Source organism: Bubalus bubalis, chromosome 15 (assembly GCF_019923935.1).
Source record: "Bubalus bubalis isolate 160015118507 breed Murrah chromosome 15, NDDB_SH_1, whole genome shotgun sequence".
Classification (NCBI taxonomy): Eukaryota; Metazoa; Chordata; class Mammalia; order Artiodactyla; family Bovidae; genus Bubalus; species Bubalus bubalis.
Window position 1 is genome coordinate 57,426,462 of NC_059171.1, and position 18,377 is coordinate 57,444,838.

Below are 18,377 nucleotides of genomic sequence, written 5' to 3' on the forward strand. Positions count from 1 at the left end.
GAACACAGTGCATATGGCATGTGTACCTATTAGAAAAGCTTTATCAGATATTCTTGTTAATTGCTCAAATCACTGGAGAAATTAATTTATGAATTCACACCAAAGGGTCATCAGCCCAGTGCCTTAAACACAGAAGCTTTTCACAGAGAGGATAGTCCTCATTGGTTAATACAACAAATAACTCACGTGAACATTGGGCTCCTGGACTCAGAAGTGAAATTTCAGATGATCTAAAGCCGTAACCTGCACCCTGTCCCGCCCCGCGTTGCAGACAGTCGCCACATCCTGAGCACAGGAGCCAACAGTCATCTGAACGTTATCGACGTGCAGACAGGAATGCTCATCTCTTCTCTGACTGCAGACGAGCCCCAGAGGTACTCTCGGGTTACTCACAATGAAGACGTTTACAGACAGGCTCACAGTCACCACTCTGGGCCTGCTCTAGCCCTTCCTTCCTGACGAGGAATGACTTCCAAATCCTTCTTGCAGGTGCTTTCTCTGGGATGGAAACTCCGTCGTATCTGGGAGTCAGTCTGGGGAGCTGCTCATCTGGGACCTCCTTGGGGGAAGGGTCAGCAAGAGGATCCAGGGCCACTCAGGTAAGGTGACCTGCCTCTTCTCCCTACATGCTCCAGCGCCTCCTTTCCCACCAGTGGACACGCTCTTCTCAGGTTGCAAGCCCCCGGGGGCCTCTGTGCTGTGAACGTTCCCCTCCAGATCCTGGCCAGCCTGGCCACCTGCATCTCTTGGTTCTTTCAGGATTTAGATCTGTGTTGGCAGACATTTGACTCCAAAATGTAAAGTTTTTACATTAACTTCTACATAGAGAGGAAAAACAAGTAAAAGGTGTAGATTTTTTTAACACATGCATAGAGTTTTTATTGTTTTATATATATAAAAGCAACTTTCTTAGTGGTTCAGTGGCTAAGAGAACGCAGAGGGACCAGGTTCGATTCCTGGTCAGGGAATTAGAGTCCACATGCTTCAACTGTGACCCAAATAAATTTTTAAAAAACAGGCAACTTCCCTGGTGTCCAGTGGTTAGGACTCAGTGGTTCTGCCACATGGGGCACAGGTTCAATCCCGGTCCAGGAACTCAGATCCTGCATGCCTTGTCACCAAAAATAATAACAATAAATTACAGAGAAAACAGTCTTGCTCCCAGTGACTTCCACCTCCCAGGTCCCCTCCTTGGAGGACTTCTCCAGCTGGTAACCTGGTGTGTCTATTACCCAAGGATGTTTTCTTGTGTATGTCTGTGTCCTTCTGCCCGTTGGCTTCTTAGTTTTCTTACATTTGCACGTTTTCCCTTTGAGCATTTGGAGGACAGTTAATCCTTGGGTCGATGCTTCCAAGTAACTGCTGACAGCCCACCTTCGTCCGCTTCCCACTGTCACTGTTGTGTGCGGTTATTTCTCCTCAACGTTGTACATGCAAGTGAGGTCTATGCCTGCCGTCCTCCGCTCACCTGATAGGAATGGAAATCAGCACACGCACGCCAGTTCCCCACTTGTCCCTCTCATGATTCCTGACTTGTTGTAGGTGTAATATTTGTATGTTACACACCTGTGACTCCCAGCTGTTTTAGCTGTAGCTTTACATCTGCATGGTCTCCTAGTCTTCCCAAGTTCCTTGTCCTAAGCACTTGAGTTCAGGCAAAGGTTGTTTCAAAGGACAAGACGCCGTGGTGGCAGCTGGGCAGCTCACCCCGACCCCGTGTCTCCTCGCAGGCGCCGTGACGTGCATGTGGATGAGCGAGCAGTGTAGCAGCGTCATCACAGGAGGGGAAGACAGACAAATTATGTTCTGGAAGTCGCAGTATTAAGTGCCTTTTCCTCGAATGTTTTTGAACTCTATTTAATGTACTTTTAAACCAAACTTTTAAAGGAATTGGTGAATGTGCAATTACAGTCATTACAAATTTCACCACATGAGAAATCTGTGGTTTTAGACTTTATAAATCATGGTGACTTCATTGAAAGCTGTTAGTTGTCATCCTCGAAGGCGGACGAAGATGTGGGAGATTTGGGGAGGGAACATCTGTGAGGCAGGCGGTTGTCCCAGGGTTATGACGATCAGAAAGCGAGTCTGGGTGAAAGAGAGAGCAGCTGAAAGATAACTAAACCAGCTGGGGGAAACCTCCCGAAAGCACTGAACAGTTTAAGGACTTTGCAAGAAAACCTGAGTATTCTCTGCTGTTGCCAAGTCACTCTGTCTAATTGACACATTTGCGGCACGCCCGCTGGATTGGGGATGTGTGTTTTCATGGAGTGGTCACTTTCTATTACCTGCTAGCCCCAGATTCTGAGAACCTGGGCAAGGATTAGCAGTTCTTATAACAGTTTACTGTGTATAGGAATGGTTTATTTCATTATGGCTGTTAAATGCTCATCTTTTCTATGACATTAAAAATATTTTTCTGTAATGAAATTCTCATTTTCTTATTTAAATAACTTGGCACAAAGTAGGTACTTCAAATGTTGATCCTTCTAGAAAACCATCCTTAGTACTGTATAATCCTGTACTTCTGGAACTATCTTCAGAGCCAAGTCCAGACACATAATGAGGAACATCATCACTGAAAAACCTGAGTTGGTTGGCTTTTCTGAATTCCACACAAGATAAGCCATGAATCAGTAGCACTGATTTATTTTGTATTCAACCTCTGAACCACAGAAAGCATGCGAGGTAAGATTTTTCTCTGTTACTTAAAAACCACTGGTGTATCCTGAATGTTAAACATGGCTTGGGTGTCGCCAGGAAAATCAACAGGCTCGCTGAGGCCCTGCTGCTCGGCTTCCAGTGTGTCTGGGCTTCCAGGCTGAAGGTACTTCTCTGGACACTCAGGGCCTCTCAGCACAAAGCGCTTGTCCCAGGCTCCTGGGTGTTAGCCACTCTGGGAGAGGACTCTCCTACAAGCCTGACATTTTCAAATGATGCAATAACAGACAGACTAGAACTTAACTTTATTTATACATTTTTAATTAAAATAGAATAGGCATAAGCCAAAGAGAGGGGGAAAAAAATCAGGATAACGTGTCATTCTTTGAGCAGGGAGGAGGCAGGAAATGGAACACATGACCAGGACAGTGTCCTGAGACCGTCCCGGGGCAGCTAGGTTACATACTGTGTAAATGCCACAATCAGGTCTTAGCCCACTTAATCTACACGTGAAAAGAAGAGTCAAGGTTCATTCTATTTAGTACAAGAATTTTTACATTAAATATATAGTGCTTCATTTCTCAAAAAGTGGTATCAGTTACTTTTAGAAGAAAGAAGTTCCCATTACACAAGGAAGGACTAGAAAATCTCAAATGCAAGTCAGCAGCTGTGCTAGCTCGGGATGCACCGTCAGCTTGCGCGGGGCCAGGGTACATCTCAGGTGAATGCACACCTGCGTCTGGGTTTAGAAAGGCAGCAATCATTACATTTTGGCTTTTATTCTAGATGCTTAACTTAGTTAAGGCGACAGTTCAAGCGTATTAAGTGAAGGTAGATAAAATGTAATGACAATCGATCAGTCTCTTGCAGCTACACACACTGTCTAATAATGCTTACATGGAATGAAACCAGTGTTACTTAGCTGGTGTTACACACACATAGAACGGAAGAAAAGTAATTCTAAATGCACTATGGTGACAGTAAAAATGCAAATACAGCACAGAACTAAGCACTGCTCGATATCAAGGTGATGGTTCTAACAGAGCTGAGCCTGTACAGTCATCCTACTCACAAGGCTGTGAAAGCATCAGGTTTCCAGTAAAGAAGCTAGTCTGTAAAAGTCGTTTCAACTGTAAAACCAGGGTAAGGCTACAACTATCTTGATGTCTGAACAAGATATACTGGATCGAACAGTAAGATTCCCAGCCCTACTGTAAGACAGGAAGTCCTCATGCAGCATATGCTTGCTGGCTCCTAGAAAGCTTCATGTGCATAATAGAAAGGTCAGTTGCCCAAGACGTAAACGGGAGAACTTCCGGGAAGTTTCCACTGTGCCGTGACTTCTAAACCTCAGGAATGGTGTGATCCATCAAGCTTTTCATAATGCTTGGCGCCATCCTACAAGACAGTTACTTTTGTTAGATACTGAGGGTTGGGTTTCTTTTTTCAAAACTGCTACAATGATTCAAGAAAACTCTAATTCAAACTCAGTACTGTTAGCATCAGGTGGGAATGGAGCAGGTTTTTTAATGAGTTCAGCTCTAAGGGTCTCAGGTAATCTAGCTGATTACAAATAAGCTATCTATCCTGGCCAGTAAGATACAGGTCCTTGAATCCTTATATGTTAAGGCTGAATGGTTAAAAAAGACAATGCTATTAATGCTATGAACTAGAGGGAGAAGGCAATGGCACCCCACTCCAGTACTCTTGCCTGGAAAAATCCCATGGATGGAGGAGCCTGGTGGGCTGCAGTTCATGGGGTCGCTAAGAGTCGGACACGACTGAGTGACTTCACATTCACTTTTCACTTTCATGCATTGGAGAAGGAAATGGCAACCCACTCCGGTGTTCTTGCCTGGAGAATCCCAGGGACGGGGGAGCCTGGTGGGCTGCCGTCTCTGGGGTCGCAGAGAGTCGGACATGACTGAATCGACTTAGCAGCAGCAGAGGGAAATGTGTGTGGGTATTTTTTTGTAGGGGGTGGGGGGGCGGTGGGGAGGCTATCACTGATGTAAGACAAGTGAGCTCTTCAAGGATTAGTCCTGACAATTCTCCCCCCAACAACCCCCAAAAGGAGCTAGCTGCATTCTATTCCAGCTTCTGGGTAAACAAAAATTCCATTATAGGAGTTACATTTTTTAATGTTCTAAATATCATTTATCTTTCAGGTAGATACTGAAAGGACTGTGCTGGCTGAGCCAGGACAGAACGTAAGATGCTACCGGACAGACAGCCCCAGCCACCCCTGTTTTATTCTCTCTCCTCAGCTTCCAGCCCTCACTCCTGAGAACTTCCAAAATGTAAATAATTTAAATACTTCAAATGTCTAAATAATGCCAATGTCATCCACTAAAGAACCAAAGGTTTGAGAAGCTTGAGAATTAAAGAAGTACAGAGACTCTATGAAATCACATGAGCACAGAATCAAGTCAAAGAATTCTCTACTTACCGTTTAATAATGTGTTCAAAGATAAAAGCAGGCATGATTGTAATAGTAACTATATTTCCAGCTGTGGACAATATGTCTGCGATTTGAGAGTCCTGTTGAAAACAACGAAAATTCTGAGAGACTTTATTAAATATAAAACTAAGTTATTCTTGGTAAAGAAATATATATGTTCTGAGGTTTTGCTAATGTCTCTAAAATCCTGACTCCTGGTATTTAAGTTTTTTCCAGTTTCTTTACCAAGTTTTAATTCATTAGAATCACAACTTCATCAGTGGTAACAAAATTCAGTAAACTACGTTGAATATATTAGCCAAAACAAAGCATTCTTTTTCTAGAGATTAAATAATTGCCCCCATATACAATATTACCACATCCCCTCTGCTAACATTAATTCTTAATGAAAACCTTTAGACCTCAAAATAGTTCTATTTAGGAATTTGTAGAGGGCATAAAAAATGTAGTACTAATTTGACCATAAACTATTACTCATTTCCTACAACCCCTGGACTGAAAAAAGCAATTGGACAAAAAAGCAACCATTCATTCAGAATCTCACCAACATCTTCACTGCCCAGGTCTTCACAGAATTCTAGTTCAAGGGACTTCAGAGATCTCACCCATACAGAGGCCACAATTCTAGAGGTAACATGAGGGCACAGCCAGCGCCCCAAAGAATGTCTCATTTTGGTCAATAACAGCACCACCCCAACAAGACAAATGAAAAAGAGACTTCTAAAACTAAACAATATGATGTAAGTTCTGCTCTGACCTTCAGTCCGATGACGTTCTGTCCGTTGACCTCACAGATGTTATGTTCCGTGAGAAGACCGTTTCTAGCTGCAGAACTGTCTTTCACAATGGATGTGATTTTTCCATTTTTAAAAACAAAGCCAACATGTCCAGTACTGTCCTTATGCATGGTAATTGTCCGTTCAAAGGGCCTGTGAGCATAACAGTTTCAATTAAAATTGTAATTCCAAGGTAAACATTTCAATGGATTTCCACTATGTTGTACTGGATACTTTGTTATCATAAATTATTTCAAAACTATTTTACTTGGTATGTACATCTTGTGTAAAAGTGTAAAAATTCTCTCCATTATGGCTGGACTAACTAATCAAGATTTCCTTCTTTTAAGTATCAAAGAATTAACACAATGCTTCATGCAGTTTATCAATGTGCTTTTTCCTTTAACATTACGTTTGAACAAAAATCAGTGTTAAAAATGAATTAACTTTTTAGTATTTCCTGGAGCTTAATTTTTCTTAGGAAATACTTAGAACCTTTATAATATTTCTCACATCTTGATTTTGAAAACTTTACAATGGTATTTTTGCTGCAGCAGCAGCAGCAAGACGGAAGCCCCCAGTCCCTTAGAAAGGGAGGAGCTTCAGAAAGATGGCGTCTGCTCTGAGCACTGACAACCTGTTACTGCACACGTTTCATGACAAAATACGAATTTTACATTATGAAGTTCACAGCAGTCATGTCTTCCTGGTGATCCAAGTTACTTTTTGAAACTTTGCTCACGTAAGAGCAAAAGTGCCATTTGTCTGCAAAATGTTTACTTAATACCTACCATGTATTATTCAAAGTGAAAACACAAAGGTAGATAAAAGCCAGTTGAACCAATATGAACAAAAATGCCAAAGCTAAAAATGTGTTACAAGGTCTGCCCTTCAACCCCTGCGTGGCCGAGAAGGCGGTGGTGTCCGTAGTACAGGTACCGCAAGCTCCATTATAAACGAGCTAAAGATGCTGTTCCCACCAAGGACTACAGCCTCAGCCACCCAGAAGGCCAGGCTGGTTTTTGGAACTGGTTGGCCCCCATGTATCCACCCTGAGCAGGAAACCGGGGGCAAAGTCCAGACACCTGTTGCTGTTACCTTTCTAACCTCTTCTATTTTCCAGAGAAACAGATTAAGACAGGAAAGGAACTTCTCAAAGCACAAATTTCTGTAAGCTCTGAATTAAGGTGTATGCAAAACCAGAATACTGTTTTTAAAAAGTCAAACTATGTAAGAAAGTGAAAGCAACACAGAACTGCAAGAGTATAAATATAAAACTAATCAATAACATTTGATTATTTTCTGCAACAAAATGCTGTATTCAGTTCAGTTCAGTTCATTCGCTCAGTCGTGTCCGACTCCTTGCGACCCCATGAACCGCAGCACGCCAGGCCTCCCTGTCCATCACCAACTCCGGGAGTTCACCCAGACTCACGTCCGAGTCAGTGATGCCATCCAGCCATCTCATCCTCTGTTGTCCCCTTCTCCTCCTGCCCCCAATCCCTCCCAGCATCAGAGTCTTTTCCAATGAGTCAAGTCTTCGCCTGAGGTGGCCGAAGTACTGGAGTTTCAGCTTTGGCATCATTCCTTCCAAAGAAATCCCAGGGCTGATCTTCAGAATGGACTGGTTGGATCTCCTTGCAGTCCAAGGGACTCTCCAGAGTCTTCTCCAACACTACAGTTCAAAAGCATCAATTCTTTGGTGCTCAGCCTTCTTCACAGTCCAACTCTCACATCCATACATGACCACAGGAAAAACCATAGCCTTGATTAGACGAACCTTTGTTGGCAAAGTAATGTCTCTGCTTTTGAATATGCTATCTAGGTTGGTCATAACTTTCCTTCCAAGGAGTGTCTTTTAATTTCATGGCTGCAGTCACCATCTGTAGTGATTTTGGAGCCCCCCAAAATAAAGTCTGACACTGTTTCCACTGTTTCCCCATCTATTTCCCATGAAGTGATGGGACCAGATGCCATGATCTTCATTTTCTGAATGTTGAGCTTTAAGCCAACTTTTTCACTCTCTTTCACTTTCATCAAGAGGCTTTTTAGTTCCTCTTCACTTTCTGCCATAAGGGTGGTGTCATCTGCGTATCTGAGGTTATTGATATTTCTCCTGACAATCTTGATTCCAGCTTGCGTTTCTTCCAGTCCACCGTTTCTCATGATGTACTCTGCATATAAGTTAAATAAGCAGGGTGACAATATACAGCCTTGATGTACTCCTTTTCCTATTTGGAACCAGTCTGTTGTTCCATGTCCAGTTCTAACTGTTGCTTCCTGACCTGCATACAAACTTCTCAAGAGGCAGGTCAGGTGGTCTGGTATTCCCATCTCTTTCAGAATTTTCCACAGTTTATTGTGATCCACACAGTCAAAGGCTTTGGCATAGTCAATAAAGCAGAAAGAGATGTTTTTCTGGAACTCTCTTGCTTTTTCCATGATCCAGTGGATGTTGGCAATTTGATCTCTAGTTCCTCTGCCTTTTCTAAAACCAGCTTGAACATCAGGAAGTTCACAGTTCACATATTGCTGACGCCTGGCTTGGAAAATTTTGAGCATGACTTTACTAGCATGTGAGATGAGTGCAACTGTGTGGTAGTTTGAGCATTCTTTGGCATTGCCTTGTATTTCCAGAATATTAAAACCCCAAGAAAATGGAAAACTAGTCATGAATGTCCACATGTAGCGTTTAGTCAGCTCACCTGTCCCGAATGGTCATGGTGATCTTCTCTCCGAAAGCCTGTTTGAGCACCTTGTGCGCCCGGTCCGAGCTCCAGCCAGCACAGTTCTCGCCGTTTATCTGCAGCACCTGGTCCCCAAACCGCAGGCCCACCAGGGAGGACGGAGAATTGGCCTGGACAAGCTGAACAAATATACCCTGGAGGACGGAAATCACTAAGTGAGTGCTGGAAAATCAGGAACCAGCTGTTTAGGCAGCTACTCTAGTAATTTTTTTTTAAAAAGGAAAAACTACACAAGTATTACCCCCAAGAAGGAAAGTGAAAATGCTATCAAGGCAACAGGAAGATGTGAGTGGTAATTTCTAGCTCACATCATGACTCACCTGACCAACTTCCATCACCCCCTCCACCTTGGAATAAAAAGACTAAGGAAAATAAAGGCAGATTACTATAATACATGTAAGGTTTCATGAGTCTGATAGTATACCAAACAGGTATTACTGCACCTGATCATTATTGAGGGGGAAAGACAGTGAAGTGTTGGAAGTTTCATTTAAAGAAAGTGATAGGTTAAGGTCAGAAGTTTACCTTTTGGGCTGAAGATTTCCTTTACCCGCTTGCTAAATTACACATAATCACTACTATTAAACAGCCTAAAAAGGTGGATACACAGAATACAACCCTCGTTCTTAAAAATCTACGAGGTAAATACAGAGAACTCAAGTACAGGTAACTGAGAACTAAACACATAGGGTCTTTTTACTCATGTAAACTAAATTTCAGATGCTGAACACTATAAACAGGCCAAGTATAAAAGGCATGCGCCAGTAAGAGATGAAAGCAACCACAGGCTGCACCCCTCTCCATCCTGAGCTGCCTCAGACTTGGCGCTGCGCATCCTGTACTTGAGGGCGGCACCCAGCAGAGTGGCCACTGGACAAACCACTGCAAGGATAACTGCTGCAGGGGTGGAGCTGGGGAGAGTGTGGTCTCTCTCTAGGATGGGGAGAGGGCAGTGAAGCGCGAGCTTCCCAGAGCAGCACACTCAATGAGGGTCTCACACGAGCCACAAGTGTGCAAAGACACAATGCCCTCAGCCTCTGGGGAGGCAGGTGGGGCGGGGACTGGCCTCAGCCATCTTCTGCCAGGCGCCACATCTTCTACGTGCAAAGGCTGGATGTGCTGAGCTATGAGACCAAAGACTGAAAAGAAGCCCAATAACTAACTCGGAAACCCACAAATCAGGGTAAAGACTCAGCACCTCCTTAGTGATCCTAAGTGCTTCCCCAAAGAGTAACCAGGTTTCATTTCTCCCATCTGGTAAGGTGAGAGGTAAAGTAATGTACTTTAGAAAGTCACTGTTGCCTAGAAAATGCCCCATGAAAGTCAAATTCAAGGATGGAAATAACAAACCCAAAACCACATTACAAGTCACATGATCCTCTTTTAGTTTAAAAATACACAAGACCACTGACCCCACCTATCAGTCTTAACTTGTACACGTTACCCTATTTCACCGCCAGCATTCTTGTATGAACTGTTACAACACACACAGACTAGTGAACTTTATTCCAGAAAAAGGACTGAAAAAAGAGAAAAATTCATCCCTGGAAATGCTCAAGTCCCAGCTCTGCCTCTTCAGAACAGGGTAGCATCTCACGTGGAAAAGCAGATTAAAAGTAGTCCCGATCAAGGATTTACATTTTAAATCGTAACTCAGTCACGTAACAGCTAATCAGACAAGAGTACTGAAAGTGCTTACGTTGTCTATGGATTTCAGCCTGAGCCCAATCTTCCCGTCTTGATCCTTACACAAGATGACTTCTCGGATCCCTTGCTTGATCTCTGCTCTGCGGATCCCGATGTCGCCACCAGTGACAGGGGCCACCATGAGGTTCATGCTGGAAGGCCGCGCCACCACCTGCCGACAGAGATACATACAACACGTCAGTATTCGCAAACACACGCCCTGAGAAAATCCAAAACAATAACTGAATATATTCTGCTGTGGTTTCCTAAAATGTAATTTGGCAATTAGTTCTTTCAGATCTGAGTTTTGCAAAAATGACCCTATTTGTTTTTTAAAACTAATTCTGCAGGTAACTCACCCCGCCAGACACCATCTCCAGCAGACTCAATGACTCTCTGTTGCCGATGAATTCGCTGGCATTGGTTTTATGTGTACCCTGGCTTGTTTTCAACTCAAATATATTATTATCCTTGAATTTTTATAAAGGCTGTACCTTACTTTTAAATTCACACAGCATCTTCCTGAGGGTTCTTTTATATGGCCTTATCTTCAACAATGTACTTAGCTTTTATTAAAGAGGCAAACTTCTTACCTCACAGCTCCACTACAAGCACTAAAAGTACCTGTTATTCAAGTGCTGACACACACAAGACAAATGTTATTTTTCGTCCCTTTAGTAAACATCTGTGGATTAACCAACTGTATGGAGAACAGCTGTACTAGGGACTCCGTTAGGTACCAGGCCTCACATTCCTTATTTTTTTTTCTTGACCAAAATCAGTTTATTGTTTTAAGAACCAAAGACAGTGAGGGAAGAACATATTTGTTACCAAGGCGTCTTAACCAGAACCTGTCATGAAAAGCTCTGGTCCGACACCTGTGATGCTCAGGGCAGCCATGATGGGGGAGAGAAACCTCAGCCGCACACACACACAGGCTGCGAGTGTCTCCTTCAGAATCACAGTCACTGGGACACCACACACACACACAAGGAGCCATACTACGAATCAAGCACAAACCCAGAAAATACAACTTTTGAAGAATTACAAAACTTCAATGCTTACAGCTATAAAAGCATATAAATCAGGCAATGGGACAGAAAAAATTAAGCAAATGAATTTAGTTTAGCTGGAATACAGAACAAAAGGGAGGAGCTTTGGAGTATAACTTTTGGAAAAGAATTTTTTTCCAGCAAGTACAATTAAGTGCTTACTCGGTGTTCTTACTATGATCCATATGACCAACACATGATCACTGCCCCCTCCTGCTAAGGCCTACTATGACCACCATCTACTCTTGCCCTTCTATTTGCCCTCCACACAGCAAGCACAGAAACCCTTTTTTAAATCAATTATATCTATCATTCCCACAACTCAGACCCCTAACCCCTTACCCTGTCCACAAGGCCACAGACTACCTGGCCTGACAGCCCTTCCAATGCCAACCCCCCAATGCATTTGCTACCACATTCTGTCTCATCTGCCCATCACCTAGGTCTTGTCTCTCAGGTCTCTCAAGTTCATTTCTGCCTGAAAGCCTTTCAAGGTCTCTGCATATACTGGCTAGTAAAGCTGAAAGTACGTACTATGGTTCCTTTACCAGAAAATATTTGTTGAGCATCAACTGTATGAAGAGAGAAGCTTGTGGGCACACTGAAGAGAAGAGAGGGCAGCAGCAAGTGTCACAGACTCTCTGTCCCTTCCAAACCCACCCTATGTGGTGAGCCCTCTTCTGTCACTGGCTTTCTGGTCAGGACCCCTCACGAGGAGGAGGTGCCAGGGCCTGCCCCTTCCTGTCTGCTTCCTGCTCCTGCCAGTACTGCCTGGGGCCAGCCCTTCATGCTGCTGGCAGCAGGTGACCAGTCTCCAGATTCCAGACACTCCCAGAAGAGCCTCCATGCAGCCCCCAGAGGCACCAGCGCCCGTCACAGGGCCCCTCCCCTGAGGCCCAGCTCACGGGACTCCTCCACCATCACTGTCGCTCTGAGAACTACGACCCCCATCCTGTGCGCCCCAGTTCTAGAAGCAGCTTTCTGGGTTCCGCTTTTGCTTTTTTCAGTTCTTCAACCTCTCTGATTCTTGTTATCTCTGTTAAAAAATCTAGTGTGATTTCTATTGTTCCAACTGGACCCTGACTGACGTAAGCAAGTTTCAATAAATATTTGGTGAATAAATTGAAAGCCAGGTACTGTATTAAGCATGGGGGTCATGGCAACAACGAGACATAAAGGCTGTCTTCATGAAGTTATGCATTTACCTATGACAAGTACTGTAAGGTATTATAGTCTTATAGCAATAATCTTAACACAAGACTGTGACACACTATATTTAAGCCAAGAATTTGGGGTCAAACTATAAGAAGCTTTAAACTTAAAAAGATTATGAGCAAAAAAACGATAACAGACCTCAATCTCAGAATGATAAAGTTAGCAGTAGCTCAGTATTCATTGATATACCAAGTTCCTGGAGGAGTTACTGGAAAAAGAGACAACTGTAACAATCTAGGTTAGAGGTAGAAACACACGGACGGGGCCACAGCAGGCCTACAATGAAGAACATGAGTATAAGAAACGCGGCAGCAGCAGAATCACAGGTCCATAACTAAATGCAGAAGACAAAGGAGAATGTACCAGTTAAAGGCACCTGAATCTTGAACTCCTAATAAATTAGGAAAGTGGTAACAGCACAGAGGAAGTAGACTGTGTAAAAAGCAATACCTAGAAAACAATCCTGAGAAGAGATCAATGCTAAGGCTATAAATTTGTGAGTTTGCCACAAAGACGATAGCTTTTATCTCTCTGTAAACTACGATTTTATATAATTCAGAACGAATTACATTATACATACCCCCTGACTTGGTGCTCCAGGGACCAAGGCCATATTTGCACGTATTTCTTCTTCATTTAAACTCAGGCCCATGTACTGAGAGAGCTCCGGATATAGCTTAGGATAGAGATCTAATAACAAATGAATGAGTAGAGGAAAAAAATTAGTAGAATATTTTAAAAAACCATTGTTATTATGGAGTTTTACTTGTATTTTAAAAAATCACATTTATTTTATAAAATCTAGGGTGAATTTAAATTAGTAATCTGGAAAACCCCTTTCTCTGTAATGACAATTAGAAATGGACAACAGAAAAATAAAAGTCAAAGTATGAAGACATTTTAATTGACGCCTCAGACTTCTAAATACTCAAGACTAGAAATAATTTTTCCAAGTTATCTTGCCTTTTCTTTCTCTTAAACTTATTAGGAATTTTCTACACATATCACTGATTCTCCACTTAAGAACAACTGACCAAAATGTACACTTCAAATCAGCTGTGTTTTAATTTATTCAGAAAACACAGCTATAAAATGATTCTTCTACCAAAAAAAAATGAATTGTGGGGGGGTGGGGGGGAATTAAAGCTTGTAAATTTATTTAGTGTCCTATCATTTTAAGAATACACAGAATGAAATCTTTGAAACAGTACCTCTAAATATTAACAGTATTTAACTGAACAGTAGAGTTAGATACTATTTCCAAAAGCTCTTTATGTGATTTATGGATTTTCTAAAGGAAACAATGTTATAAGCCAACAGGCCATAAAAACCTATTTAACACTCCTGTTGTATTTTTTTTTTTTTTTCATTTTATACTGGAGTAGAGCTGATTAACAATGTTGTAGTGGTTGCAGGTGGACAAGGGACTCAGCCATACACATACACGCATCCATTCTCCCTCAACTCCCCTCCCACTGAGACTGCCACACCTTTTGTATCTGAAGTCATATTATTTAAGAGTTCTGTCCTGAATTCCTATGAATTTAGAAGGAAAAGGAACCAGGGAGAAGGGTATGGAGTCAGAGTAGAGACTCCAGGATTTGGGAAGTTCCCCCAAAGGAGAACGCTATCAATCCCCACAGCCCTGAAAGACAGGGGACAGTTCAGTGAGTTACATCTTTTCATAAATGAATCACTCCTAAGTCAAGGACTTGCAAAGGGTGAAATTTAAGTAATAATTTTCATAAAGTCATAAACATACTTTCATAGTCACAGTTCACTTTCTTGATTAAAGGGTTGTTTTGAAATAAACATTTGTATTTTCTTACTACTAGAGCAAGACAATTTCATGCTGTATATGTTAAAAAAAAAAAAAAAATCCTGGATCCTCTATTTCAGTAAAAGAAGGCTTAACAGGTATCCCTGGTTCAAGGAGAAGGAACCCAAAGAATAAACCTACTTCCATCTTGAGAGACAGGAGCAGAGGCTTCAGATAAAATCGCTGGGTTGGCAGGGTTTGCAGAAAAGGCAGTCTGAGCCTAAAAAAAAAAAAAAAAAAGAATTCTAACAACACTCTATAGAGACTCACTTAAACTTCTCATATAACTTAAATCCAGTAATTAAAAAAAAAACTAAACCCTTTACTTTTATTTAAGAAATTCTAATTTCAAACAATTAAGCAATATATTTTCAAAGAAAATACATATAATTAATATTTCATAATGCTACTGCAAATATTTTCACAATGCATTATGAAATGATAGTTACACTTTAGTCTAAGTGAAAGTACCTTCTTTACCTAAAGAAAAAAGCTTAACCATATTTACGTAAATATATATCAGGAGAACACCTAAAAATTTAAATACTTAAGTTGCTAATATTTATTTTGCCATTTCACCATATCCCAATGAAATGTTTATCTACATTTTACCAAGTATAAGAAGGTGTTCAGTCAGTCAATTCAGTCACTCAGTTGTGTCCGACTCTTTGCAACACCATGGACTGCAGCACACCAGGCTTCCCTGTCTATCACCAACTCCAGGAGCTTACTCAAACTCATGTCCATTGAGTCGGTGATGGCATCCAACCATCTCATCCTCTGTCGTCCCCTTCTCCTCCCATCTTCAATCTTTCCTAGCACCAGGGTCTTTTCCAATGAGTCAGTTCTTCGCATCAGGTGGCCAAAGTATTGGAGTTTCAGCTTCTACATCAGTCCTTCCAATGAATATTCAGGACTAATTTCCTTTAGGATGGACTGGTTTGATCTCCTTGCTGTCCAAGGGACTCTCAAGAGTCTTCTCCAACACCACAGTTCAAAAGCATCAATTCTTTGGTGCTCAGCCTTCTTCACAGTCCAACTCTCACATCCATACATGACCACAGGAAAAACCATAGCCTTGACTAGATGGACCTTTGTTGGCAAAGTAATGTCTCTGCTTTTTAATATGCTGTATAGGTTGGTCACAGCTTTTCTTCCCAGGAGCAAGTGTCTTTTAATTTCAAGGCTATAGTCATCATCTGCAGTGATTTTGGAGCCCCCCCAAAATAAGTCTGTCACAGTTTCCATTGTTTCCCCATCTATTTGCCATGAAGTGATGGGACCAGGTGCCATGATCTTAGTTTTCTGAATGTTGACTTTAAGCCAAGTTTCAACACTCTCCTCTTTCACGTTCATCAAGAGGCTCTCTAGTTCTTCTTCACTTTCTGCCATAAGGGTGGTGTCATCTGCATATCTGAGGTTATTGATATTTCTCCCAGCAGTCTTGAGTCCAGCTTGTGCTTCATCCAGTCCATTATTTCTCATGATGTACTCTGCATATAAGTTAAATAAGCAGGGTGACAATATACGGTTTTTCCGTACTCCTTTCTCGATCTGGAACCAGTCTGTTATTCCATGTCCAGTTCTAACTGTTGCTTCTTGACTTGCATAAAGATTTCTCAGGAGGCAGGTCAGGTGGTCTGGTATTCCTATCTCTTTAAGAATTTTCCAGTTTGTTGTGATCCACACAGTCAAAGGCTTTGGCATAGTCAATAAAGCAGAAGGAGACGTTTTTCTGGAACTCTCTTGCTTATTCAATGATCCAACAGGTGTTGGAAATTTGATCCCTGGTTCCTCTGTCTTTTCTAAATCCAGCTTGAACATCTGGAAGTTCACGATTCACGTACTGTTGAAGCCTGGCTTGGAGAATTTTGAGCATTACGTTGCTAGCATGAGTGCAACTGTGTGGTAGTTTGAGCATTCTTTGGCATTGCCTTTCTTTGGGATTGGAATGAAAACTGACCTTTTCCAGTCCTGTGGCCTCTGCTGAGTTTTCCAAATCTGCTGGCTTATTGAGTGCAGCACTTTCACAGCGTCATCCTAGGATTCAAAATAGCTCACCTGGAATTCCATCACATCCACTAGCTTTGTTCATAACGATGCTTCCTAAGGCTCACTTGACTTCGCATTCCAGGATATCTGGCTCTAAGTGAGTCATCACACCATCCTGGTTATCTGGCTCATGGGGATCTTTTTTATATAGTTCCATACCATTTCTGTCATTTACTGTGCCCATACTGTGTACCAAGGGCATGAAATGTTCCCTTGGTAACTCAAAGGGTTACCTTTTCTTGAAGAGGTCGCTAGTCTTTCCCATTCTATTGTTTTCCTCTATTTCTTTGCATTGATCACTGAGGAAGGCTTTCTTACCTCTCAGTGCTATTCTCTGGAACTCTGCATTCCAATGGGTGTATCATTCCTTTTCTCGTGTGCCTTTAGCTTCTTTCTTTTTTTTTTTTAGTTCTACCAGTTTATTGCTACCAACCCGTCACCCTCCACCCTCATGCACACATGCTCAGTCATGTAACCCCATGGACTGCAGCCCGCCAGGCTCCTCTGTCCATGGAATTCTTCCAGGCAAGAATACTAGAGTGGGTTGCCATTTCCTTCTCCAGGTAGTTTCTCTTCTTTTCTCAGCTATTTGTAAGGCCTCCTCAGACAACCATCTTGCCTTTTTGCACTTTTTTCCCTTGGGGATGCTCTTGATCACTGCCTCCTATACAATGTCACGAAGCTCCGTCCATAGTTCTTCAGGCACTCTATCAGATCTAATCCCTTGAATCTGTTTGTCGCTTCCCCTGTATAATCATAAGGAATTTGATTTAGGTGATACCTGAATGGCCTCATGGTTTTCCCTACTTTCTTCAATTTAAGTCTGAATTTTACAATAAGGAGTTCATGATCTGAGCCACAGTCAGCTCCCGGTCTCGTTTCTGCTAACTGTAATAGAGCTTCTCCACCTTTGGCTGCAAAGAATATAATCAATCTGATTTCAGTTGACCATCTGGTGATGCCCATGTGTAGAGTTTTCTCTTGCGTTGTTGGAAGAGGGTGTTATGTTATACTAAGTACAAAAATATTACAAAGTATGCAAAATGCATACTTAATCACCGACATAACAATCATGGTGAAGTAATGTAATTTATGTGTTAAAACTTGCCAAAACTTTGAAAACATATACACTTAATACTAGTCAGAGGCAGGTATGCCAGGAGCTCCCCTCAGGGCTGCCTTCACAGCCCATGCTGTATGGTGTTCCTTTTTCTCTTACAGATATATCTGAGCTCCTCAAGCAGACATATGTCTCTGTTGGCAGTTAAGTTGTAAGATCCAGATGTAATATTTTTTACTTAATCAAAAATACATTGATTAAGTGATGGGAGTTTAAACCTATACTCTTTATCACCAAGCTCTGAAATTGATGCTAAGAGCAGTCCCAAAGATGCGTGGAGAGATGGAAGATTAATTAAATAAGGAAGTCCACAAAAGTACTCCAAGTACATCACTCATTTGGATTCTAAATGTTCTGATATGACTTATTGAGTCATTCTTGATTACTATTTCATAATGTCACAATCTAAATTCAAATAAAATACAGCACGCAAATCTTTTTAACTTTAAATATATCCACAAACTCAAAATATGCTGAATTTTGAAAATTCTCTCACCAACTATCAACTAAAAGGAGCTAGTGGCCAGTGGATTGCTTCCTGGATAAACTCTAAGGGAAAAAAAAAAAAAAAAAATACTGTTCCTCACTAAAAAGAAAGGAGCTATCAAAGCCATGCAAAGACACGGGGGAACCTAAAATACACATTACTAAGAGACTGAAACCAATCCGAAAAGGCAAATTACGGTATGAGTCCAGCCCTGACATTCTAGAGGAGGAGGGAGGCCTGGACAGAGCGTGGGGACTGTGAGGGAGTGAGAGTGCCCTGAGTGACACTGAACGGTGGCTCC

General features: G+C 41.9%; 2 protein-coding genes across 6 annotated transcripts in view; one reads left to right on the plus strand and one right to left on the minus strand.

Annotated features, from left to right (window-relative positions):
* The window catches only part of NSMAF (neutral sphingomyelinase activation associated factor), a 74,074-nt gene extending 66,886 nt beyond the window's left edge, over window positions 1-7,188 (plus strand). The window contains exons 29-32 of one of the 5 annotated variants that reach the window (XR_006544994.2): window positions 272-374; window positions 490-599; window positions 2,494-2,688; window positions 4,830-7,188. Coding sequence is in view for 3 of the 5 variants with exons in the window: in XM_025265373.3 (XP_025121158.2) it covers window positions 272-374; window positions 490-599; window positions 1,731-1,825 (308 nt within the window). In the remaining 2 variants the exon portion in view is untranslated. Of the gene's footprint in view, window positions 1-271; window positions 375-489; window positions 600-1,730; window positions 2,426-2,493; window positions 3,894-4,829 lie in introns of those variants that run through there. The other 4 variants (XR_006544993.2, XM_044928753.2, XM_044928752.2 and 1 more) reach the window with 4 other exon arrangements.
* LOC102415943 (syndecan binding protein) overlaps window positions 2,961-18,377 on the minus strand; it is a 31,758-nt gene continuing 16,341 nt past the window's right edge. The window contains exons 3-9 of the mRNA XM_006045653.4: window positions 14,559-14,637; window positions 13,179-13,288; window positions 10,345-10,503; window positions 8,604-8,779; window positions 5,880-6,051; window positions 5,111-5,202; window positions 2,961-4,059 (exon numbers count right to left, since the gene is read on the minus strand). Coding sequence (XP_006045715.3) covers window positions 4,005-4,059; window positions 5,111-5,202; window positions 5,880-6,051; window positions 8,604-8,779; window positions 10,345-10,503; window positions 13,179-13,288; window positions 14,559-14,637 — 843 coding nt within the window. The 3' untranslated portion in view covers window positions 2,961-4,004. The remainder of the gene's footprint in view (window positions 4,060-5,110; window positions 5,203-5,879; window positions 6,052-8,603; window positions 8,780-10,344; window positions 10,504-13,178; window positions 13,289-14,558; window positions 14,638-18,377) is intronic.